This window comes from Cryptomeria japonica, chromosome 11 (genome assembly GCF_030272615.1).
Source record: "Cryptomeria japonica chromosome 11, Sugi_1.0, whole genome shotgun sequence".
NCBI lineage: Eukaryota > Viridiplantae > Streptophyta > Pinopsida > Cupressales > Cupressaceae > Cryptomeria > Cryptomeria japonica.
In genome coordinates, this window is record NC_081415.1 from 343323644 (window position 1) to 343349463 (window position 25820).

Sequence of the window (25820 nt, forward strand, 5' to 3'; positions counted from 1 at the left end):
TAGGTTCTGAATCTATTGCTTCACTTTTGAGCTTATGAAGATTTGTTTCCATTGGAGTGGATAGAGGTTTACAATCCATCATACCAAATTTGGTCAAGATATCAGTGGTGTATTTTCCTTGATTTAGGAAAATATAATTCTCTTTTTGCCATACTTCTAGAGCTAGAAAATAGTGCAGAAGACCTAGATCCTTCATATCAAATTCAGCCACAAGATCTTGTTTGCATTTTGCAATAAGATGATCTTCTCCTGTTATCAACAAGTCATCAACATAGAGAACAAGTATTAACATGTCACCATACGATATTTTGAAGTATATGTTAGGATCTTCTTCATTTTTGGAATATCCTAGCTTGGAGAGATAACTATCTATCCTTTCATACCATGCCCTGGGAGCTTGCTTAAGGCCATAGAGATCTTTTGTCAGTTTACACACATAGATGTTTCTATCATGTGTAGCAAAGCCTTCAGGTTGTTCTATAAATACTTCTTCCTCAATAACACCATTCAAAAATGCGGTCTTTACGTCCATTTGATGTATCTTCCACCCTTTAGACGCTGCAATGGCAATAATGGTTCTTACAGAAGTATATCGGGCAACTAGAGCAAATGTCTTTTCGTAATCTGGCTTTGTGTTTTTCAATACGACCATCTGGTGCATATTTGATTTTGAATAACCACTTTGAAGAGACAACTGATTTGTCTTTTGGTCTAGGTACAATGTCCCAGACATCATTTTTTAAGATAGATTGGTATTCCTCAATCATTGCATCTTTCCAATTTGACATGTTAAAGCCTCTTCAATGTTTGATGGTTCAGATTTTGTAAGCTCGGTCATGAGTGCAACATAGCATGATTGAATTCTTGTTTTCTTATTCTCTTTGAAGATTTCATTAGGTTCCACATTATTTTCTTCAATCATCTTTCTTGCCCATAGTGGTCTTTTCTTGTTGTTAGGATTTTCAACATTCTCAAAATTAGATGATTGAGGTTCATGATCTTCTATGCTATTCTCCCTCTGATTCTCAATTGTAATATTTTCATCTGATTCTGTGGTTTGATCATCTTCTGCACTTAGAGAGAGAGTTTATAAGCAGCATCTTCTTCAAATTTGACATCTCTGCTGATTTCAATAGATCTCGTCCTGGAATATAGACTCTGTATCCTTTAGTGGTTTCACTATAGCCAACAAATATGCCTTTCTTCTCAGAGGGTTCTAGTTTGGTCCTTTTTTCTTTAGGAATGTGAATATACATGTGACAACCAAAGATTCTTAGATGGCTTAAATTTGGTTTATTCCTTGTAAAGGCTTCTTCAGGTGTTATATTCTCTAAGATTGAATGAGGGCATCTGTTTTGAATGTACACAGCTGTATTTGAGGCTTCAGCCCAAAATGAGATATGTAGATTTTGATCATGCATCATGGCTTTAGTGGCTTCAATGATGCTTCTATTTTTCCTTTTTGCGACTCCATTCTGTTGAGGATTATAAGGTACTGTACACTCCCTCTTATTCCCAACAGAAATGCAGAATTCTTTAAAATTTTTAGAGATATATTCACCCCCCTTATCTGATCGTAGAGTCTTTATTTTCTTCCCAGTTTGATTTTTCACTAAGGCTTTAAATTCTTTGAATTTCAATAACACTTCATTTGATTCTTTGAGTTTTATGAAATAGATCCAATTTTTCCTAGAGTAGTCATCAACAAATATCACGTAATACAAAAGTCACCCTAGTGATGGTAATGACATTGGACCACACAAATCAGTGTGGACAAGTTCTATTACAATTTTTAATTTGTGTTCACTTGAAGGAAAAGACCCTTTTGAGTTCTCCCCGAGAGCACATCCTTTACAAGTTCCAACATGATCAGATTTTAGATAAGGTAATCCTGTGGTGATCTTTCCTATAGAAGGTAGGGCACTAAATTGAAGATGTCCTAATCTTCTATGCCAAATTTCATTAGAATTTGACACTTAATGATTTAGTGCTTGTTTTTGAGTATTACATAGTTTATATAAACTATTATCTCTAGATCCTATAGGAATAACATTCTTTATGTTAGAATTTTTAGGCTAGAGTAAAACTTTATCTTCATGGAAGGTGACGTGATATGCTTGATTAGCTAGTCCTGAAATAGAGACCAAATTCCTTTTGATACCCGGTACAAAAAGAACATCTTTCAATTGTAATGTAACTCCTGTTCTTAATTGAATTGAGCCTGTCCCAATTCCTTTCACTGGATAGGTAGAATTGTCTCCTATTGTAACTTCTTCAGTTGAGTGCCCTTCAAAGGTTTCTAATTGATCTCTAAATTCGGTTATGTGTCGTGATGCTCCGCTATCGATTATCCACATATGTTTGTTTGAATTTAGTTCACTTGATAAGGCTAAGAAGAATAGAGGATTCTCTACTTCCTTGACTTCAGCTATGGTTGCTTGGGCTTTCTTTCTTTCTGGGCAGAACCTGTGAGTGTGTCCAAATTTATCACACCTGTAGCATTGAATCTTGGAGAAATCTCTGTTTTTGTGATTATTTCCTCTCTTCCGTTTGAACTTCTTTTTCTTCCCTTTGTTGCTTGTGTTAGCATGTAGTGCTTGAATTTCTCCCTCTTTGTTTGGACCCATCCCTCTTGTAATTAGTCAAGATTCTTCTTGAGTGCAATCGTTCTTGAGTTGATCGAATTTCGGTAGTGTCGGTCGAGCACTAATGCCTTGAATAAAGGATTCCCAACTGGATGGTAATCCCTTAAGTGCTATTAGAGATAACTCCATATCATCTACATTATTTCCAATAGTTGACAATTGGTCTTTCAACTCTGAAATTCTCATGAAATAGGATGTGATTGTTTCTCCTTTGTTCATGTTGATATGCATTAATTGCTGTTTTAAAGTGAGCAATCTGCTTGCATTATTTATTTCATATGTATTTTTGATGGTCTTGAACATATCATAAGCTGTAGTAAGTTTTAATATGGTTGGAAGAATGTGATCTTTAACAACATCAATTATTATTTTCTTATCCTTGTTGTTGTGTCTTTTCCAGGTTGTTTTCTTTGGTTCGTCTTCAAGCATATTTGTGTCTTCTTCTATGTATGCATCTAGTTCAAATTCTTGAAGAATTGCTATTATTCGAATTTCCCATGAGACAAAGTTGGATGCGCCTTCGAGTCTATCCTCCACTCTAACACTATTCACCATGATTGTTCTTCCTTTGATTCTGAATGCAAGTCTGAATTTTAATTAAAAATGTCACTATCTTTTATTTATTTCTCTACCAACCTGGCTCTAATACCATGTTAAGGAATATAGATCAGTGATAGAGAAAACAATAGTCTTTTCTTTCAATGTATATCTGATATGTATATTTGATTTTGTCAAATAATAACTGATTTTATTATCGATTGCTTGCTGTATAATGTAATTGCCACTGTTATTATTATGTTATCAGCAAGCATCGATATCATTTGGCATATGTATATCAGTGAAGGGTTATGTCTACGTAGAGGCATGACCCCTACGTGGCTTTATGCCACGTAGGGTCATGACCCTACGTAACCATAGCGCTTCACTATATATTGTCAACCGTTATTAGTTATGCACTGAATTACTTATCGTGCTCGATACTATCGTGCTTAACAATAACAATTCGGTAGTAGTAATATCGAATATGATTTGAAAGTGATTGGATACAATGATAATATGTTAATGTTACTTTCATTATATATATATATTTCTATTCACACACACACACACACACACACACATATATATATGTATATATGTATCATTTTACTCATAATATATTGCTTGCTTCAATCCGAATGAGGCTACATCCTTAACAATGAGGCCCGAGGATCTGCTGCAGTGTAGGAATCCGGGAACGGGTCCAAAATAATGCCTTGATTATGGGGAGAGGCATATCAACTGCCCTCTTAAATTCCCCAACTTTGCGCTTGATGCTCTGCAGTCTCTGGTGGGCTTGCTTTGCATCCAACCTCATACCGATTGCCTCCTCCAGTACCTGATTTCCTATCTGTATTATATCCTCAATCCATTTCCTGGTTGCTTTGGCGATGTTTCAGACACTCTGAAATTTTGCAGTTGTTTTCTATGCCAATGCTAGAGGAGGGGCATAAGCCTCGTTAGTGTGCTGCAGTGGCCTCAACAAGTGGTCTATATAATTCTCATCGTGCAGGACATGAGCCTTGTACATTTCCCACTCAGCAGTCATCCCTTTCAGCTGGTCCAATATGGTGTCCATAGAATGCTTGAATTCCTCCACCTCTTGACCTTTAGTCGCCTTTCCCATTGGGATAGACATCACTTTATAATCAGCCAGGGCTGTCTCTTCTGTGGATTTGCCTTCGGGTGGGACAGCAATATACACCATCTGGTTCCTTTGAGCATCCTTGGTAACCTTGGAGTATGTCTTCGGTTTCTTCTTCCCTTTAGCTTGCGGTTCTCCTATCCAAGAACTTATAAGTTGAGAGAACTTTTAATGGATGAATGACATTTACCATCAATGTTGGTTTTGTTATATAGTTACCAAAAATACTTAAACAATCCCGATGAAAATAATCTGATCTCCTTTGTGAAAATGCATTGTAACTCACATTTAGAACATCTAAAAGGCTAGCATGCATGCTGTATTGAAACAAACGTATCAATATGATGTACATTGATCATTTAGATTAGCAATTGAATGTTTTCTTCAACAGATCTCCATAATGGAAGCATGAAGATTATAAAACTTGATATTTTCAATATTTAAAAAACTATTTATTCTCTTGTTGGATAATTCAATGCCTATATATATTGTGTATTTTATTTACTTGGTATTCATATGTTTTATTTACTCGTCATGTTTTTTTACTTTAGTTTGTTCTATACAAAATGTTGCATATTTGCAAACATCTTGATTGGCATTTTGTTTATGTATTGTGGGAATTTTGCAGGGAGATACTCTTTGAGGACTTTTTATGGTGAGTTGGTCATCTTTTCTATTTTATCTTATTTCTTTTGTTTCCTATTTGAGTAAGACTATAATTCTTGTACAGATTAAGAAAAATTATTGTTAATTTAAATAAAAATTCTGAATGGATAAGGTTTTTGACAAGTATGAGAATATGATTTAACTAGATGAAAATGATATCTTGTATAAGAATTTAAAAGGTAAGCACAATTCTCCTAACAACTATTGTAGAAGAAGGAAGTGCAAGCTGTAATAATCACCCTAGATCTTTTTGTGAAAATATATTATCTCAACATAAACATGCCAAACAATGATGTATCTATTGATGTAAAGCACTGGCATCAACAATTGCTACAACTCCTAAGAGAAGACAGAGTTATTATATGAAATCATGAACTCAAACAAGTATACCTTAGGGAATTGATAGTATGGGCTGATGTAGGCCTGCTGCACTTTTCTGGAGGTAATAGGGGCGGTATAGGGTCTAATATGACTGTAACAGCGAATTGTACTCACCAAAACACAGCTGTACTAATAGATACAAGACTCTGCGAGTCTAGACCCAGGTCGACTTTGCAGTTCCAGATGACTGGAATCAGACTTGGCCAAGTTTGATTGAGTCTGCTCACTTGGCAGACTTGCTGAGTCCCGAGCCTTAGACTCTACTACACCCAGCCAGAAATAAAAAGCAAAAATAATAAAAAATCGTTTGTTTTAACTTGAACAAAAGGTGAATATATTTGCCTTCTTACCCTAAAAAGTCATTTCTATGGTTTGCAAACACAAGGAGGAGAGAAAAAGAGGCCTTTGAACAAAAATATTGAGCCATTGAAGAGCAAACCAGCAGATTGATTGAAGAAGAGATAGTGATTGCTGATTGTTTGTGCAAGTTATTAGCTTGCATTCAAGCATTTAAAGGAGTTAATTAAGGATTTGGAAGAGGCCTCTATAAATTTGAAGGTGCATTTCTTCAATTTTGGAGAAAGTTTGAAGAGGTAAGTTACATTTTTTTGTTGGTTTTTGATTATTTTACTTTCATATTTCCATTTTATTGTACATTTGTTTTGGTTTTGTTTCATTTTATGTTGATGGAAAAAGTATGAAACCCTAGTTTTGTTTTTTCTTTCTTTTATTTATTTTTAAGTTTTAACTTAATTAGGATATGAGACATTGTGATGCTTTTTTTCATTTATAATATATATTGCAGTATAATGTCTCAGCCTACCAATAGTGGAAGTGGTGCCCCAAAGGCAACCCCAATTAGAAGGGATAAGGCTTAGAAACAATGCCATCCTTGGATCAAAAAAATGAGAAGTAATATGTGTTCATTGTAAAACAAAATATAATGGTGGAGGTATTAATTGCCTAAAATATCACATTACTCAAATAGAACACCATGATGCTAAAGCATGCAAAGTATCACCCCTTGAGGCTATACGTGAAGTGCAAGTTCAATTAGAGGAATTTGGAGAGAAAAAGAATTAAAAAGAAAGCAAATGGAAGAAATGGCACATGCAAACATTGGTGGAGAGGCTTCTTGAATCCTCAACCTCCATTTCTTGCATTTGGAAGTAGTGGTAGTGCGAGTGTGACCATTGGGCCTCAGATTCATAAAAATAAATTCACATTAGATTCACTTTTTGTTCCACACACGACTTCGGGTGCTCGACCATCACTTGAGAGCATGAGTTGGAATAAGGAGAAACATGACGTTGTGAAAAATGCAATTGGAGATTTTTGGTTCTACAACATTGTTCCATTTCATGCAGCGAAGTATTCATTATTATTTTGATTTCTATGTGTTGATACTTTTGCTTTTAAGAAATAAAGACTATGGCACATTGATTATTTTAATTTTTAAAGTTACAAGTAAAACTTAATAGTTAATAGTAAATACTTATTCTATTTATTTAATTTGTTTTAAGTCTCCTTATTGACAAATTATGGTAGATGCCCTTGCTGTTTGTGGTCCTAAGAATCTCCTAGTGATGAGGAGATAAAACGTCCTATTTTGAGTCAAAAGGTGGCTGATGTCAAAGCAAAATTTGTCGAGTAGTGTGAGATATGGAGCAGGAAGGGTTGCACCATCATGATTGATGGTTGGACGGACAGAAGAAATAAAACATTGCTGAATTTTCTTTTCTTGTCATCAGGTAATTGTACTTTGTATTTTGAGAAGTATATTGATTTAGTGATTAAGTTTTTTAATTTATATTTTTCTAAATCTTTTTTATTTTTTTCTCAGGTTGCATGGTGTTTTTGAAGTCAATTGATGCCTGTGGAAAAATGAAAAATGCTGAGTATCTCTATGGGGTGTTGGAGGAAGTGGTGGAGGAGGTGGGTGAGGAGAATGTGGTGTAGATAATGACAGATAATGCAGCAAATTATGTTTCTGTAGGTAAACTTCTTATGGAGAGGCACCGCACCTTGTATTGGACCCCTTGTGCTGCTTATTGCCTTGACCTCATATTGGAGGATCTGGGCAAAATTCCTTGGATTAAAACATGTATAGAGAACACAAGGAATATTTGTAAATACACATATAATCATACCTAGATCCTCAACCTTATGAGAAATTCCACAAATAAGAAAGAGTTGGCTCGTCCAGGAATTACCTGATTTGCAACAAATTTTATCACGTTGCAATCCTTGCTTCAATCCAAGGCCGGTTTGAAACACATGTTTGTAAGTGGGGAGTGGACCACATCATCATATGTAAAGACCACTACAGTTGTTTGGACAACTGATCGGGTTTTTGTTGAACGTAGCTTTTGGCAACTGACTAAGAAGATTGTGTGGGTAATTTTCTATTATACTTTTGTTCTCATTTCCATTTCATTTGGTTATTTTTGTTCACACTTGTTTATGTAAAACTTAAAACTTAAAGCTTAATGTTTCAACTTTCACAATGATCACAGTTCATAGAGCTTCTTGTTGTTCTCCTACGAGTTGTTGATGGAGAGAAGCCCACAATGAGCTACATTTATGAGGGCTTGGACAGGGTGAAGGAGGCCATGAGAACTATTTATTCAGGGAATTAGGCTAAGTACGGTCCCATATGGGAGGTCATTGATCAACGATGGCACAATCTACTTCACAAGCTTGTTCATGCAGCTACCTACTACCTTAATCCAACGTTCCATTTTTGCCCAGATTTCAAGGCTAATGACGAGAGGTGGAGTGGGCTCTACGAAGTTGTAGAGCGAATGTCACCTGATTTATCAGTTGGAGCACACGTAGTCCGTGAGATAGAGATGTTTAGGAATGCACAAGGATACTTCTTTTCACAAGACATATGCAAGCAAAACCAAACCCAAATGATGCCAGGTAAAAATCTATTCAAGACATAGTTTAAAACTTTAAAATTTAAATATTAAACTTCTCTATCTATGTCTATAATTCTATTACCATTATCATAAACTCAAAGTTATAGAATAGAAATGATTTTTTTTTTCTTGTTTGAAATACATGGTAGGAGATGTTTGGTAATAAGGTGCCAACTCTACAAAGGATTGCAGTTCGTATCTTGAGCCAGCCATGCAATGCTTCAGGATGTGAGGGCAATTGAAGCATGTTCGAGTATATTCACTCCAAAAAGTACTACAGGTTGGTAGTGCAAAGGTTGAATGATCTTGTGTATGTTCATTAAAACCTTCACCTCCATCACAAGCAGATCTTGGGCACTGACACATCTCCTATCACTTTAGAGGAGGTTGATCGACATGCAGAGTGGAACATTGAGGTTGATGATCCTGTCTTCAGAGATGAAGACTTGGATTGGGTTGATCAAGTGGATCAAGAGGCAAAGGCAACAGTGATGGTAGAGGAGGAGGTTAGAGCACGAGGAGACCCACTGGAGGACTGCGAGGATGATAGGGATGAGTATGTGGATGTCATTGAGGCTGAGCCTGAGTTACATGTAGATATAATGGTTGCAGAACATTTCAGGACCTATCTTAGGCGCACACGTAGGATGGTTGTGGGGTCGAGTGGTCATTGATATTGGCTCCTCTAAGCCTTAGACTTCTAGGCTCTAACTTTAATTTTGATATATGTTTTGCTCTCTTGATGCCATGGATTTCATATTTCATGAATTTTTTAGACATTTGACACTATTTATATTTCTAATGTGTTATTTCATTTAACTTATTTCCTTCAGCTCAAGTGTAAAATTTTCATTTATACTTATGTGATCAATGCAAACTTGTGTATGTGTTCAAAGTAGCTTATATTTGATGAGATTATTGTGTCTTTAAGGTTTATTTATTAAAGGATGCATGGAAGAGGTTTTAAATCCTGAAAAATCTTTGAATTTCTTAGGGTTTTCAATTTGCTGAGTCTTGGCCGAGTTTTTGCCAAGTCCGAGCACCGAGTCCGAGTCAAAAATTAGCTTGCCGAGTCCAAGTCGAGTTCATGTCTTGTAATACTGACTATACTATCTTCAAACTGCATACCTATTGAATAGACCTCTTCAATATCCAAACTATGATGAAGAAACACCCTAGCAACCCAAATACTAACATTCCATGGTCTGTTGTAAGTTTGTAACCAAGTTTACTAACCTAATATATCCTTCTAATGATGCTCTAGTTTTTGTCCTTATGCTTGATTTTGCAATGTTTTGAGCATAGTTGGACTACTCGCCGAAAACTCGGCGAGTAGTTAAAAACTCGTTGAGTTTTTATTCAAGGCGAGTTTTTACGACTTTTACTCGCCATAAAAACTCGGCGAGTTCTTCACAAAAACTCGGTGAGTTTCTATAAAAACCCGATGAGTTCTTGGCAAGTTCTTCACAAAAACTCAGCGTGTTTCTATAAAAATCTCGGCTGCATTAAAAAAAAGGGCCCAAATATGTCAAAAAATTATCTTTTTTTTGCCAAGTCAGTCTCATTCTCTTCATCAAAATATATACATGAAATATAACATTTAATTACAACTCACATTTCAATATGTCTTTTTCCTTTGTTATACTTTAAGTTATATTTCATGTATATATTGGCAGGATGTTTGAGAGTGGTTTCAGATCTCTAGGAGTTATAATGCAAATTCTAGGTTTTAGAAGATCTTTTAAATTTTCAGACAGTCAAATTTCAGTAATCAGTATGCTCCTATCAACATTCTCTTGCTCTCTCGATCTCATTATTTGTTCTCTCCTCTCTCCCCCTAGATCTAGACCTATCTCTCTACCCCTCCCTTTCTCACCCTCAGACCCCCACGTGGGGTGCTACCCTCAACCTAATTTTATTTTGCAGATGCTTGATGGCAAAGTTGGGGTGGAAATACCCTAAATCTCAATAACATTGCCCTCGGGATCCTATGTTAACCTTGTAGTTCATCTAGTTGTGAGCGCAATTGGAGCTTGTTTGAGACCATCCACACGAAGAAGAGGAGCAAGCTAGCTCAAAATCGCCTCAATGACCTTGTCTTTGTGCAATATAATCTTCGGTTGCACATAAGGAAGGTAGAGGAAGCACCGGTTGGTCCAATTGATTTGGATGATATAGATCCTTATACAGTGATTGGACATCGCAGGAGCAACCTCCATTGTTTATAGAGGATGACATCAATGATTTGGAGAGGCAGGCTACGAAGGGGGAGGGGTGTGGATTTGGTTTCACACTGGATGACATTGAGGAGAGTGAGGAGGATAAGGAGTCATTGCCAGTGCCAAGTGTAGCTGGAGGCACACCTTCATCTAGGATGGAGGATGAGCCACAGCCTGAGCCAATCATACCGAGCAAGGAGGCACAACCATGCCCACAACAAACTTCTAGGACTAGACCCTCTAGTTCTACATCCCCCATAGTTTTTACTAGAGTTGGGAAGAGGAAGATGTAATTGTATTGATTTATTTTTTATTATTTTGCTTCTAACCATCAACATTCCTCATGAGGATGCGATTTTGTACCCACTTTGTGTTTAAATATATCTAGACTCAGCTTGTTTCTTTTATGTTCTCATTCATTGACTCATGGGATGCATTTTCTCATCGAATTTTGCAAAAAAAGCCCATTTCTAATTAAATTTAAGCAATTTTTGAAGTTCCCGAGTTTTTTGCCGAGTATTGGCTGAGTTTTTCTCAATTTTTTTTTCAGGGCTTGGCGAGTTTTTGGTTTTGGCGAGTAGTTCAACTATTTTTTGAGGCCTTATTTCTGATTTGGGTTTCTAATTTTATGTCTGATTTCAAGTTTGTCTGCTATCATGCAGATCAGGTCTGATTTCCACTTGCATTGCCATGGATTAAAGGGGTCACTGACACTATCCATAAGGTGGGCAGACTTTTGACCCTCCATTGGAAGTGTTACAAGAAGTTCAGACTTTTGAAGTATCATTGGTAGTAGCTAAGGGGAGGTTAGACTTTTCATGTGTCACTAGAAGTGACTATAAGTTGATTAGAGTTTTTAACCCCTGCTGGAAGTGGGCATGAAAGGTCATGGTTTTCAGCTGTCACTAGAAGTGACACATAGTAGGCCGGAGTGTTGAAGTCCAACTGGCAATGAAAGTCATCTTCAAGAAGGATCGTGGGTTTAGACCTCAAATGGAAGTGCTTATGAAGTTCGTGGATTTCAAGGGGCACTGACAGTACTTGCATAAGGTTGGAATTTTGAGCTTGCATTGGAAGTCTTCCTTGAAAGTCATGGATTTTGCCTTGAACTTGAAGTGGGCATGGATTTAGCCTTCAACTGGAAGTGAATAAGGCAAATCGGAGATTTTGGGATCAAGTGGAAGTGGCTACCTTTATCCTTATTCACTGACATCTCTCCATCAATTTTGATCATCTACTTGCTTGAACATTGAAATTACTCATTTCTAGCAGCATAAATATTATGTTTATGACCTTAGGCGAGAATCTGGGTACTAACTGGAAGTCACTTAGGCAGGTCAGAGATTTCATTAACCACTAGAAGTAGCACAAGGTGATCGTGGATTTCACCTCCAATTGGAAGTGGCATACAACAAGTTGAAAATTTGAAGGTCAACTGGTAGTGACCTCTAAAGCATGCATGTAACCTGCTCAATCAATAATTCAATGTGTTTTCTACTTACTCTTAGCAAACTTACCATCTTCAAGCAACTTCATCCTTCAAAACCTCAATTCGCATTCAACTTACCAATTATAAGGACTTATTCTAGTCTGATTGGACTTTTGACAAGCAACTGGAAGTACTTGTGAGATGGTTAGGGTTTTTTAGGGTCAAGTGGAAGTTGATGCTAAGGCAGATCAGATCTTTTGACACCAACTGGAAGTGACAATGAAGGCGTGGATTTGAGGGGTCACTAGAAGTGACTAGATTTGCTCCATTATGCCACTTCACTCACTTCATCCATTTCAAGGGCTTTTCCCTCATTAACAAGGTTTGTTCATCATTGTTTGTGCCCTGACTACCCTCTCCTTAGGCATTCCACTTCGTTTGACAACTCTACATACTTAAACTCAACATTCCATCTCTGATTTTCAAAGCCTTGATGATCAAATAGAATGATCATCCTAAATCGTTCATTAGTAAGGCATTGAAAGCTAAATTGATCTCAATTCCACCTGAAGAGGGATATATGACTTGATCACTTCCTGGTAACCTAAGGCACTACACCTCCTCAAGTAAAAGTTTAAGGTTAATAGCTGAAGGCACTGCAAGACAACTAAACTAAGGCAACTAACGTAGAAAGAAAGCAAAAGTGGGGGTTCCCATTTGCAATGGGTCGATGTGTGAAAACCTCATAACACATCTATGCTAAAGAGTTCAACAATTTTGTATATGCTATTAGTTCAAATAAATTTTTATGTTTGTTTAACTTTCTTTTGATCATCAACCACAAATTGTATATTTTTTATGGCTGTTTGTAGCAATGGCCCACTCAATTCTCTAGCTGTTGGAGTCTTAAACCCCTTACCTGCAATTGTCAATGCATTTGTCGAACCTTTCCAATATGGACTATTTGCCATATTGAATGGCAAATTATTGTAATACCAAAAAATTGCTGCTCCCATCATAGCCTCATGGTGCTTTTGTCGATTCCAACCAGTACCTTCAAGTGAAGGTTGTGCTCCTAGAACATTGCATGGAAGAAATTGGGTGATGATGGAGGAATCTGGGTAGTAGTAGAAAAGAACCTTCAAGACTCTCACCAATAGATGAATGTGGATGCCAAATGCTTGGACCAAGGCCACCAAAGGAATCTGATGGTGTAAAAGTAGATACATTATTACTTATCATTGCTGCTAGTGCTTCCTTTGTCTTTTTCTTTTTTGTTTTTTTCTCTCTAACAATCTTTGGGGTTGACATAGGGCATATCTTCACATTTTGGCCAGATATTTTTGCAAGGTGGTATTTTAGTCTATTAATTCCACTTGTCATCAGATGATTGCATTTAGTATAAGTGACTTGGCCCTTTTCTTCTCTCTATATCCCATACTTCCATGCATGGTCTTTTCTACTTGGCCTTTGTGCTGACCTTGAACTTGACATTGTTGTTTTAACATGAAAAAAAAAAAAATCAGCACGGTTTTGCAAAACATTAGCAAGAAAAGTGATATACATTCATTTGAAAAAAAAGAATAAAAAAATAAGCTAAAAATGCTAGGAAATAGGTTATGAAGGGCAATGAATTTTTTTTACCATCATTTCTCCTTGTTTTTCAAGTTTTTTCTAATTTTCAAAACAAGAAAACACAAAAAAAAGAGACTGAAATTTACTTGTGCCTTTTTTGATCTCAAACGGTCCTCTCATCCTATCCTTCCCTTCCTATTTCCCTTTTCAAACCTGTATTGGACAACCTAGAGCAAAAAAAAGTAAAAAAGTGAGTTTTTTCTGTGTTTTAAAGCTCATTGGTCATGCCTAGGTGGAGCCAAGAGTCCTCCAAAACTTCGAACTCTGATTGAAATATCCCCTTACTTTTTTTTTTCAATTATTTCCAGTTACGAACATCACAAAGCACCCATTAGGGTTAGAAAAGATAATCACAACACTGCTGAAAGGTAACCCTTCCACTTTTTGATCACCAGGAGCCCAATGTCGGAAGGTGAGAGCATACGTTGATAAGGGGATCGTTAGCTTCAATAATCGACTGGAAATTACAATGCTGGTCGGCAAGCTAGCCCCTTCCGCTTGTCCGGCAGGTAATAGAAATTTTAACAACAATTTGGCGGTGTAACCAGCCAATTACAATCTAGAGAGACTAAAGCAAACAATGATCACTCAACCACTTATTTAGTGGGAGGACTGAAAATGATAATAACAATCTACTCAATTGCTTATTGAGCGGGTGGACAGCATCACAATAAAATAAGATAGGCGGCAAAGCCAACCTCTTCCACTTATTCAGTGGGTCTTGTGATATAATTCAGAATAAGATAGCTGTTAGTACTACTAATCAGCTTTACATTACGTAGCATGAATTTCAGATTAGAGAATATCACTGTCCATCGCTGCAAATGATGTGTTATGCACTCCCAAAGCTACAAAGACTAACTACTCTCAAAACGAACTACACACTTCAATTTTCAGAATCTGATATGCAAGAACAACAAGTTGGAAAACACAGACCAGCAACACTAAACCACATTAAAATGCTCACAACTCAATCAATACTCTACGTAATGACTCAATATTGATTGCAAATGAAAGCTAGGAGGTATGCGATCATGCTAAGACCCATAAAATGCAACATGATGACCCAAACATATTTTGCATGCATCCCAAGAGAGCTGCAGCATGGTACGACTAGGCCAGAAAGTTCGATTTGCAATATAAAAATCAAGACTTCGAATTAAGTGCTGAAAACTGACATGAATTGCCTAGGGCTTAGGGAGAGGATGAGCAAATACCCAGAACCAACAGGGATCCACGCAGAGACTTATGAATAAAACACACCTATAGCCACACTGAAAACCAACAACCTGCAACTCACACACTTCACACCAAAAATCAGAAAACATCAAACATAAACTCCTCGATGAACTCCATCTATTCTCCTAAGTGAAGACTAGTCTCACAATCTCAACTAGTCGCTATCTTTCAAGCGAGAAGCTAAGCATTCAACTAGGAGGTAAGCATTTTTAGAAACATTCAATCGAAATTCTGGCAGCACTTCGTTGCAATATTCATGGATACCCCCAAAATGAGAGCCCAAGGCCTTTATTTATAATCTTCTCCCCAAATCAAACTTCCTTTCCCTCCAATATGGGTTTAAACATTGACATTTAAATTTCTTTTAATTTGTCTCTCATTTCATTTCATTCCATCTCCTTCCCAAATTGCACAAGTGCATAGATGAGTCACTTCTAAAAAAAATGCCAATAATATATAAAGTGAGTGGTCAACATAAACTTAGGGAAATGACTTTTAAATATTAATGTAACTTAAGCAATCCTATTTATAAAGTCGTCCAACTTGCCTTAAGTTATAATTTAATTAAAATACCATTATTCATCAAATACTGAACCTACCAAAACAAGCTCCAAGGATTTGGGGAAACAAACTGAGAGAGTTGCCTTGCCAGAAATAGCCACAGAACTGAGCTGTAAAACCCTTGTCAAAAATAACACTACTATAAATAGCACTTACTAAAAATAGCATACTGCTAAAAATAGTAAGGGTGTCCAAAGACATTTAAACCACATTCTGAGCAACTGTCGCAACTTAGCAAAAATAGTAAGTAAGTTCGGAAAAGTCTTCAGATTCATTTGCATGTTACACCATTGCGAAGCTCTCTAAAAACCCAGAAAAACTCAAAGAAATAATCTACTCTCGCCTCCACTTACTAAAAATAGTAAGCTTTCCAAACTCTGCTACTTGCTATGCATGTACCATCATTGCGAAGCTTTCTGAAAAGCCAGAAGGAATCCAAAACCAAAACTGACAAACTTCGACATGCAAGCCATAAAAAACGGTAAAACATCCTCCTAGAGGTAGGAAACCCTAATTTCTGCTCCCGACTACCCTACGGGTCTCTGGGATATGTTAATGGCTAACTGATTTGATCACTGCTAAGAAGGGGACATTACATTGACTGAGAAATTCGTTGAGTCCTAGCAAGAAACTCAGGTGATTCCTCGCCAAAACTTGTTAGGACTTGCCTCATGAGTCCGTGGTGAGTTGATTCGGCTAGCGTTAGGACCCACGAGTCCCACGAGTATTGGCAAGTACTTGCATAGTCGTAAATCATTGGTTAGGAGATCTTGATGGCTTGAACAATCATTGAGGGATGCTTAGGAGCATGTTGAGGCTCTGAGGAGAACTTTTAGGGAGATTAAGCCTCTAAAGAATTTTTCTAACTACATAGCATTGATGAGTAACATCATTGAGTGTTGTAGCCTCTAGGGTGCAATGGATCAACAATTAGCTAATATTTTGACCAAACCCTTAGCAAAAGAGAAGTTTGAAGTATGCAGAGACAAATTTACATTGGTGCAAAATTCCTTCTTTGCTAAGTTGGAATGTTGGGTTTTTAGCTTAGTTTGGAATTTCTGCATAAATTTAGTCTGAATGTGTAATAGATCGAGTTATTTCTATTTTGCAATTTACTTTAATGCTTAAAGTGAAAGTCTTTTATTTTGTTAATTAAGTCTAATAAAGTGTAGATAATGATAATGATTTAGACCTATCTTCCAAGTCATTTCCTATGTGAGATAAGATCTCTATTTTGGAAGATTAGATGTTTTAGCTGAATAGTATAAAGATAGATGCAAGATAAAAGTTCAATAAGTCAGTACATTGTATTAATTGCTTGCAGCTGTAGTTGATAGTTGTGGAGGTTTTGTTGTAAGCTTTCAAAGGAATGCAAAGTATATTTCATGGTGTAAATTGTTTTGTATTTGTGTTCCTTCCCGCAGCTTGAATTTCACTGATTTGTGTGATTAATTTAATATCTATTTAAGCTTTAGAAAATTAGTTACCGTGAATGGAATTTTAATACAAAGTGCTTTGAGGGACTTCAATTTTGATATTGATAAGATCACCTTTGAGGTGAGGAGATTGGTTGAAGATAGTTGATGTGTTTTGTTGCTTGGTTGGGACATAGCTTTTGCAATTGCATTGGACATTGTTATAAGAAGCATAAAGGAGGGGGGTCAGGGGCGTGTGTTTGAGGATGTTGAACAAGCATATATTTTTTACTTTGGCTTATAGTTCCTTCTCAAATACAAAATCTTGGCAATGTGGGCCATTACCCCTAAACACAACAAGCCACGAGTGTATTAAAGGGCACAAGAATCTATAGGGCAATTGATTATGTGAAGAGATGGGAACACTTCAACCCCAAAGGCAACATATTAAGCAAACCATGTTAGTGAGGCAACTAGAAAGAGGTTGTAAGAAGATTTTGATAAAATATGGGAAGAGAATGCTAGATTAATAAGCAAATGCAATGAAGTGAAAGGTAATTTAGAAAATTTCAAAGTCCAACTCCTAGAGCATGTTTCAAAATAGATTATCTCCCTAACACATTAGAGATGACAATGCTTTGCAATGAAGTATACATGAATTAGAAAACCAATTGCAGGCATCTAGGAATAATGAAAAATCAATGCAAACAAGAGCTAGAAGAGGCACATAAGATTTAATAAGAGGCATTTTCAACAAGAGGGTTACGAAATAATAAGAACGGTAGATGACTTGTGGAAGTGCCATGTGAATATTCAAAAAGCCCAAGGCCATATTCAGAGTGTTGACCTTGTCTTGGTTGAGAACTTGTGATAAGTAAAAAGTAGAGTCCTAGGGTAATCCCAACGAAAACTATTTATGAAAAAGTACAATCCTAGTAACCCACTAAGATAGCACCCATATGTGAGCTCATTGAATTGATATATGATGTGTCTACCTTTATTCGTAGGATACGAAACATTTTGATAAAAAGAATAGATGTATTTAGATCTCTTGCGGAGCTAGGTGTTCCCCATTTGTAGGACATAGAGGGAGAAGAAAACGCCATGTCATGCTAGAAGGATAAGTTAGCATAGTTGTGTTCATTTTTTCGGACCCTTTAAAGAAGGATGAAAAACTGGATGTAGTTATATGTAGTTTGCAACTTGATAAAATGCTCAAATTAGAAACAAGACTTGAACATTTCATTTAAGACACAAAGATAGCATTGGATGCACATTACGCTTGCAATATGAATAAGCTTAAAATAATTATGCAAACAAACTAGCCCATTGATGAAGAATATGACATAGAGGCCTTCATTAAAAGTTATTGATTCTTTTCATTCTTTCTATTCTTTTATTATTTGATTATAAGGCATAGCCAAGCGTCTAATCTATGGTAGTGTTTCCAAATCCATAGAAGGAGCTGAGCTAAATAGTTAGAGTACTTAGTAAGGATGAAACGTGATGTCACATCCTTATTCACTCGATTAGAGATGAGCCACATGGTTTCCAAAGCTCTATCAAGTCAAAAGGACAAATATGGCAGAAGTGAGGTATCGATTAAGGCATTCTTCTATGCAGTTATAAGGGATTTTGGGCATTCACTCACCTTAATGGATAATAGGCTTTTTTTAAAAGCAACTTGTTAGGGAATTTATTAAAGTAAAACTTGAAAGGGTCATAGAGAAGGATCAATGTAGTTATTAGGTCAAGGGCTAAACCCTATAGGTCAAGGGATAAACTCATATCAATGTAGTGTTTTGCTAGACTTAATTACTAACATGGAGAAAACAAAGTCTTGGTCAACACCCAATTTCAAGAAACCTTGAATATCTCTTATTGCAACTCAAAGGAAAAGTGTTATATTATATGGTTGGTGGAATTGGATAGGGAGATTGGTTTCATAAAGCACTTAGTCTCGTCAATGAGGAAGGGGAAGATCACTTCAACACACACCTCCCTCATGTTGATACAGGCCTTTCCCAACTTGATGAAATCCTCCAAGTTAATCATGAATGGAAGGTTCTCTGAGAATGTCTTCCTAGGTGTTTACTTCTTTCATTGGTGTATTTTGACCGATCCTTGTTGGCAATGAAATTATTGTGAGGATTGCTTGACACATCAAGTATCATTGGCAATAGTTATCAGTCTTTACCCAATTCCTAACCTGCTAAGAAGTTGAACTTAGATGGCACTTTTTAAAGTACTAACCACTTTTTATAATTTAATGTAAATCTATTTGAGAAATGTAATTATCCAAGTGAGATAAGCCTCATTAGTAAATATAATTTATTGGCATTGTAATAGAAGTTATAAATTTTGTGTAGCTTTTAGTGTTGAAAATTTAAGATACTTTCTCAGAAACAAGCAAGCAATAGAATCATTTCTTGAGATATATTTTGTAATGGAGATGCATACTTTTCTTAGAGAATTAATATAAGACATTTTCCCTTCAGTTCAATGCAATATTGTCTCCATTGATTAATCAATTGCTTCAGGAAATATTATTCATATTTCTAACATTTCTTGTGCTTATGTTGCAATTTGATTGGTATGCAATCAAGTATTGCCATAAATCTTTTGAAATTCAATGTGTGGGATGTTTGGTTAATTAATGCATAATCAAGAATGAATTGCATTTAGTGATTTGGAATTCATTTTAGAGTATGAGCTTTGGAAGACAAAGCTTGAGAAATCATAGTTATTTGAAACTTGTATATGAATATGAAATTGCTAAGATAAATTCATTTATGATTCTGCTTGCCATGGATAGGCATCAATCTAATGGTTTCTAATGACTTATTAGTTATTTTCAAATAAGAACGACAAAACTTGAAGAATTGTAATATATCTTGTTTATTCATTCACAATTCTCATAATGGTACAAAGGAGCATGTTTACTCAGTCTTGATTCGTTTCTCATTGCCCATACACCTGTGATTGCATTCTTTATGCATATTTCAAGACCCCTTTCACATTCTATCTTGGACTAACACATTGTGGGTTAGTGATATAAAATTGGATTTATCTGTGTCCTCATATTGGTGGTTGTCTTTAGAAGAATTGATCAAATTTTTTTAAATAGATGAATTGTCTTGATCATGAGTGTGAGACTTACTGAGCTCAAATTGTAGGAGAGAGGGCCTTCTCTCATCATTGGGCCCATGATTTGCAAACTCTGCGAGTACTTTCTGAGTTGCCGAGTACTCTCTGTTTTTTTTCTCCACGAGTTTTTACAAGTTCAACTTGTTAGTTTTATAGACATAGGAAAAATGTAGGTAAAAATGCCAACGTGGGTAAAATGCTGGTTAAAACGTGTTTTTCACATGTTTTTTTGCTATAAAAGCATGCATTTTCTCTTTTGAGCTGTCAATATTTAATTCAATAGATTGTGTTTGAATTTTGCAGAAAAAATATGTTATTTTAAGAAATTTTAATTTTTAGTACTTTCTAAGTTGCCAAGGTTTTGTCAAGTACTTGTGGAGTTTTTGCTGAGTTGAAAATATTGGGATTGCTGAGTACTGTCCTAGTCCGAGTCTGCGAACTATAAGTGGGCCTTGCCCATTTGATACTTCTGATAATAAAACTTCATTGTGCATATGAAATCTGACAAATCTTTGGAGATGAAAGGCATCATGTTCTTCAATAAGCTTCTTGTGGATTATTGAGAATTCTAGACATGAGAAATCCCCAACACAACCATTATTTAAGATTACTGGAAATTGAGGGAATTTTTTTGTTGAATATTTGATTTGTGGTGTTGGATAAAAAATAAACATAAAAGCATAACATGAGCGTTTGCAGTGCTATACAAATGAATTAAGAGTTTTTATAGAATGTTTGTGAGTCTTTACAACAGGAAACATATAGGGATATCCATTAGAAGTTTCATAGATATTTTGTGTATATGGTATACAGGCAATATAAGGATCTGTGCTTTGGGCTTTAATGTGTAGACATTACTTTTATTTAACAATTACAATGCTAATATCTTGTTATAGTTCTCTTCACTTATTCTCTTACATACTAAAATTTATTTGTTTTGGCTTTGTAAATGTGTTGTTATGTTATCATCATTAACTTTTTTTTCTTGTGATTGAAATTTGGAAGGGCTAATTCTATTTTTTGGACTCGAGCTTTGAATATTCCTTGTTCCCGGTCTTTTGTTTTCCCGTCTCAACTGCCAGTACAGGATGGGCATGATTGTCAATTACATGAAAATCATACTCAGTCAACTGAAGATGATTGTTCTTCTGGAAGTTGTAAGTATACTAAACATAGTTGTAAGCTATGTCAGAACATTCGGGTCTTCACAAATGTGACTCATTTTATATTTTTTTTTCCATATTGTTACTCAAGGAAACATATATTATTAATTTAGAAAGAGCTCTAAAAAAATGGCACTCGTTTTATATTATTTTTTTCCATCTTTAGTCTTTTTACTTAAGGAAAAAATTGAACTATATATTGTACAACTTACTGTCAATTTTTTGTTTTCCAATTTTATAATGTCATGTTTCATTTAATTATAATTTCAACTTTGTTTTTATCGGTTGTAAATTGAATGCTGTTCTTCACAAACTGCTATGGTCTAATGGCCAATGCAGTGATCAACTATGTCTTGGCATTTTTCCAGACTTTAATGTTAAATATTTATTTGCTTTTTATTCTAAAACATGAAAGCCAAATAAAAGCTGTCTATTTCTATGTGTCCCGATTTTGATTGATATTGTAAGATTTGTTTTTGTTGATGAATATATTTTGATTTTTATCCTAAATCAAATTCGAATCCAATTTCAAACGAGCTGACTTTAAGTTGCTTCTGGTGTTGTATATATTACCTTTGTCTAATCTTTGTCTAATCTTGAGAAATCCTGAAGAATTCAGATAGTTGTTTTATGATATTGATGACCGAAAAATCACAATTTTTATACATTGAGTCATTGAACAATTAGAGTTTGACTCTGAGTGAAAAACATTAACTTAAATTTATCCCAATTCTTTTGACAGGCCATATTTTGAGTAGTGGAAGTTCTGCAGAAAATTTACCAATGTCTGAGCAATCAACCACTGTTTGGGTTGAAGGACTGGTCCCAGGAATTGACTTTTGTAACCATGGTATTTCCATATTTGAGCTATTTGATGTTAAATTCAAATTTAATGGACTTATTGATGAAATTTGTTTACAAGTTTATAACTTATCTTGTGTGTTTTGGTTCTATCTATTTTTGATGAGGTTCACATTGAAAAAAATTTGCTATAGCTTTTGTAGCAAGTTTTACCTATTTTAGGTAAGGATGGAGCAAGGTGGTGGTTTTCCTTTTCATCTTTATATTTTACGTTCATGTTTTTTGCCTTGGACTGATGTGCAAGGGGCTACACCCCAAGGACCCATAGTTAAATATAAAGGTTACAAGTCAAGACTGATTCTCTGAACTATATTTTCAGGATTAGTAGATGGTTGGATCTGTAAGATGTAATGATGTGAAGCAATTTTTTTGCCAAAAACGTCCCAATTTCCGAGAGGTTGTTACATAGATATTTTGTCAAACATTTTTGCATGCACTGAAATATGTAGAATTCCGGTTTGCTAATGCTGGGAAAGTTTTATTGGAAGATTTGGAACAATTTTTCACCATCCAAACTCATTTAACATTTATTAGTAAAAGGGTCTTTACATCAAATAGTTGCTATACTTCAAATATGCGTGGAAAAGAAATAAACGTGAACAATATATTTTTCTCTTATAAATAACAGAGAGCAGAAATACACATTATTTTGTTTCCTGACCTCTTGAGAAATACAAATGATTACACCCATGCTTAGCTGTTGCTAATCGCCCAACACACCAAGCATTTCTCTTCAAATGCTCCGTGTTGCTCCTCTCAGCTTGCCTGGAACATCATTCAGATCTGCACCAGTGATGGAAAAGGTTTCCAAAGACTCCCATGACCTTTCAATACTGCTGTTGATAACTTGCAACTCACAATCAGCAAATAATCTCTGAAATCTCCTGAAAACTGCTCAAAATGCCACGCCTAGCATTATGTATTTGAATGCCAAGCCATACCCAAGTTCACGCCCAACAATAACTAATATTTGCATCAAGCAATTGGTAGCATTCACACCTAGCAATGGTCAATATTGGCACCCATGAATGGAAGAAAACTTACACCTATCTGATGGAAACTATGGTGGCAAACAAAATAATATTGCTTTCCCAACTCGCTGAATATCTCCATTGCCCAACTTCATGTTTGCTCCTTGTTGACTATGGTGTCCCAAACCTCCTCCTATATAAGGTATCAAATCTGATAATCAAACTTCACCTGCAAATTGGAGAAATATTAATTTATATTTTGCCTGCAAACCTCCAATGAATTAATTGATCTTCAATCGTGCAACTCCAGCATGAAACCTGTGTGATTCTACTTGCAAATTGGCTAGGGTAGATATCTCCTTACCGAAACCAATTGCCTTAGGGTTTTCTTTCACTGAAAGCTTCAAGTCTTCACAAGAAAATAAAATCAAGCATAAGCATATGAGTTTCCATTTCTCCTTTTATAATTTGCCTTTGAACTTTCCCCAAGGTACCTTCAAATTCCTGCCATAAAATAATCCGTTAAAGCACTTGATAAAGTGACTTTATAATATTTGTCTTTTAAATTACTTAAGTCACATTTTTAATTAATTAAAAAACATTAATCTGGTACATTGCTTTATTAGACAATTTTATTTAATTAAAAAAATTATTCCCTGACAAAACATTAGCCTATGGGAATTAAATAGGCTAAAAGGGTTCCTCTGGACTACTCAGCGGAAGGGGACATCACATTAGATGTATGACTGTAGTCTTTGTTCTTCTATATAAATTTTATGTATCAATGGGATTAATAATATCCTGCTCTGGGCATGTGGATCCTCTTAATTAATTACTTGGCTTTTTTGATTGGCGACCTGTTGGAGGGTTGAGAGACTGCTATATGAATTTCTATCTATATATTTTCATTTTGATGATCAATATATTAAGAAGTTAGAAACTCAGCCTCCTTTCCAAAATAAAATAAATATTCATTAATATCATTAAATATATTATATTGAAAACAAAACAGATTATAGCATTCACTATAAATGTGCAAGAAAATAAATTCTCAATGAAAATTTGGGCACAAGTCATCTTCATAAATGGGCACAACAAAATATGATAAGAGGAATATCTTGATTGATAGTTGTAGACTCGTAGTATTGATACTGTTTTCAGAATATTTGCAGGCACTGTTTCACATATTATAGGAAATGGATTAGTAATATAGAATTCTCCAGATACACAAAGCTTCTTGAATGTAGGGACTTGATGTCATGACCCCTTTCTGGAAATAGAGACATGGAGGAGATCTCTATTATATTTTCATTTCTTGTAGGCTCAAGGATAAAGGAAAATATTTAACACTATTATTTTAAGTTGAGCTTGGTAGTTTATAATTTAAGGGGCAACTTAATAATAATATTATTAAAATAAAAAATGTTTTAAACATTAATAATAAAATTAACATAGTTCCACGGAATTTCTTGATGGGGGGAGGAGTATTTTTAAAGAAAAATAAACTAAAAAGTATTTTTAAATGCTTAAGGGAATTGGACTCACGGGTTGTAATATCCCCTTCATAGGTGTAAGAGGTGCATGGAGATGCTTAGCCTATTTTAATTTTTTAGGCTATTTGGGATCTAAAAAAGAGAATAATTAGCTAATTAAATTAAGTGGTTTAACTAATGTAATTTTTTAGACAATTTACGTTTAATTAATTATTTTTTTCAGTTTGACAATTTAAATTAAAAGTGACTTTAATGGGGCCTAAAATATAAAGTAAAATTATAAAGTCATTTTTGAAGGGAAATTCAAAAACTATGAGAAATAGCATTTTATTATTTTTGAAAAGTGTATAAAACAGGAGTTTTGAGAAGAGAAACTTCATTCTTGGCAATTCATTTGTAAAACTCCAATTGTGGAGATTGAGTGATTGTTCGAACTTCTGCCCTAGGATGATAATCCTATGGCGAAATTCAGTCTAGGAAGGTTTTTGTCCTATACACACCTGTGAATCCTATACGATCCACCACGAATTGTCTAGGAAGGGTTTTGTCCTCAAAACAAATTTCGCCATAGGATTATCATCCTAAGGCAGGAGTTAGAACATCCACACACACTCCCCATCTCCGACGGGGACCCCTGCTCCTTCTGACTGCTTTGCTGGCATCTTGTGACAATCGTGTATTGATGAAGATTGCATGAAGTGAGAGAGAGATTAGATCAAGGTCATGAGAGTGTGATAGGATTCAAAGGTATAAGCCTAGGAGCCCAAGCCTAGCCTCTAGCAGAGAGCCTGAAGATTTAGAGATGTTGAAGGACATCAGGGTTGGCATAGATTTGTTTGTTTGGGGAAGAAGAATGAAATAAAGCTCAAAACCAACATTGATTAGGAGTAAGTGCTTAGCAATCAAAGGGACAACAAGCTAAAATCTTAAAGTCTTTCCAAGCATCTAGTTTTACACCCATGTTGTTGGCATAAATTGCCTATTGTTATGTTTGATAATATTTGTTATCTGACAAGGTATTAATTAATTGTATTGAGTGGGTTGTCAGTCTCGGGTAGTTATGTGTTGGTTGGTTGACGGTTGTGTACCTCTCGGCAACCGTCGGGTCCTTTAAATATGTCGTGTACTGTCAAGAAGGGGGACGGTATTGTTGGATCTTTTGTAATCCTTGGCCGACCATCTTTGGTCTTCTTCTCTGTAATGATTGCATGTGCGAATAAAGATATATTTTACTGCCGTGTCTGATATGCATTGTCATGTACATTGTTAGTTTCTATATTTAATTTACCAGTTGTACCAGCAAACATTTTGGCGCCGTTGCCTTAAAAGTAATTGGGTCAGCCTTGAGTGATTCATGTCCGTAGATCCCATCAAAGGTGAGAAGAGG

At 35.5% G+C, this 25820-nt stretch overlaps 1 protein-coding gene across 5 annotated transcripts in view; it reads left to right on the forward strand.

Moving 5' to 3' along the window:
• Positions 1–25820, forward strand: part of LOC131074771 (uncharacterized) — a 294384-nt gene that overhangs the window by 106436 nt on the left and 162128 nt on the right. For all 5 annotated transcript variants that reach the window (XM_058011449.2, XM_058011456.2, XM_058011466.2 and 2 more), the window contains 3 exons: positions 4958–4984; positions 20951–21102; positions 21851–21958. In XM_058011449.2, coding sequence (XP_057867432.2) covers positions 4958–4984; positions 20951–21102; positions 21851–21958 — 287 coding nt within the window. The remainder of the gene's footprint in view (positions 1–4957; positions 4985–20950; positions 21103–21850; positions 21959–25820) is intronic.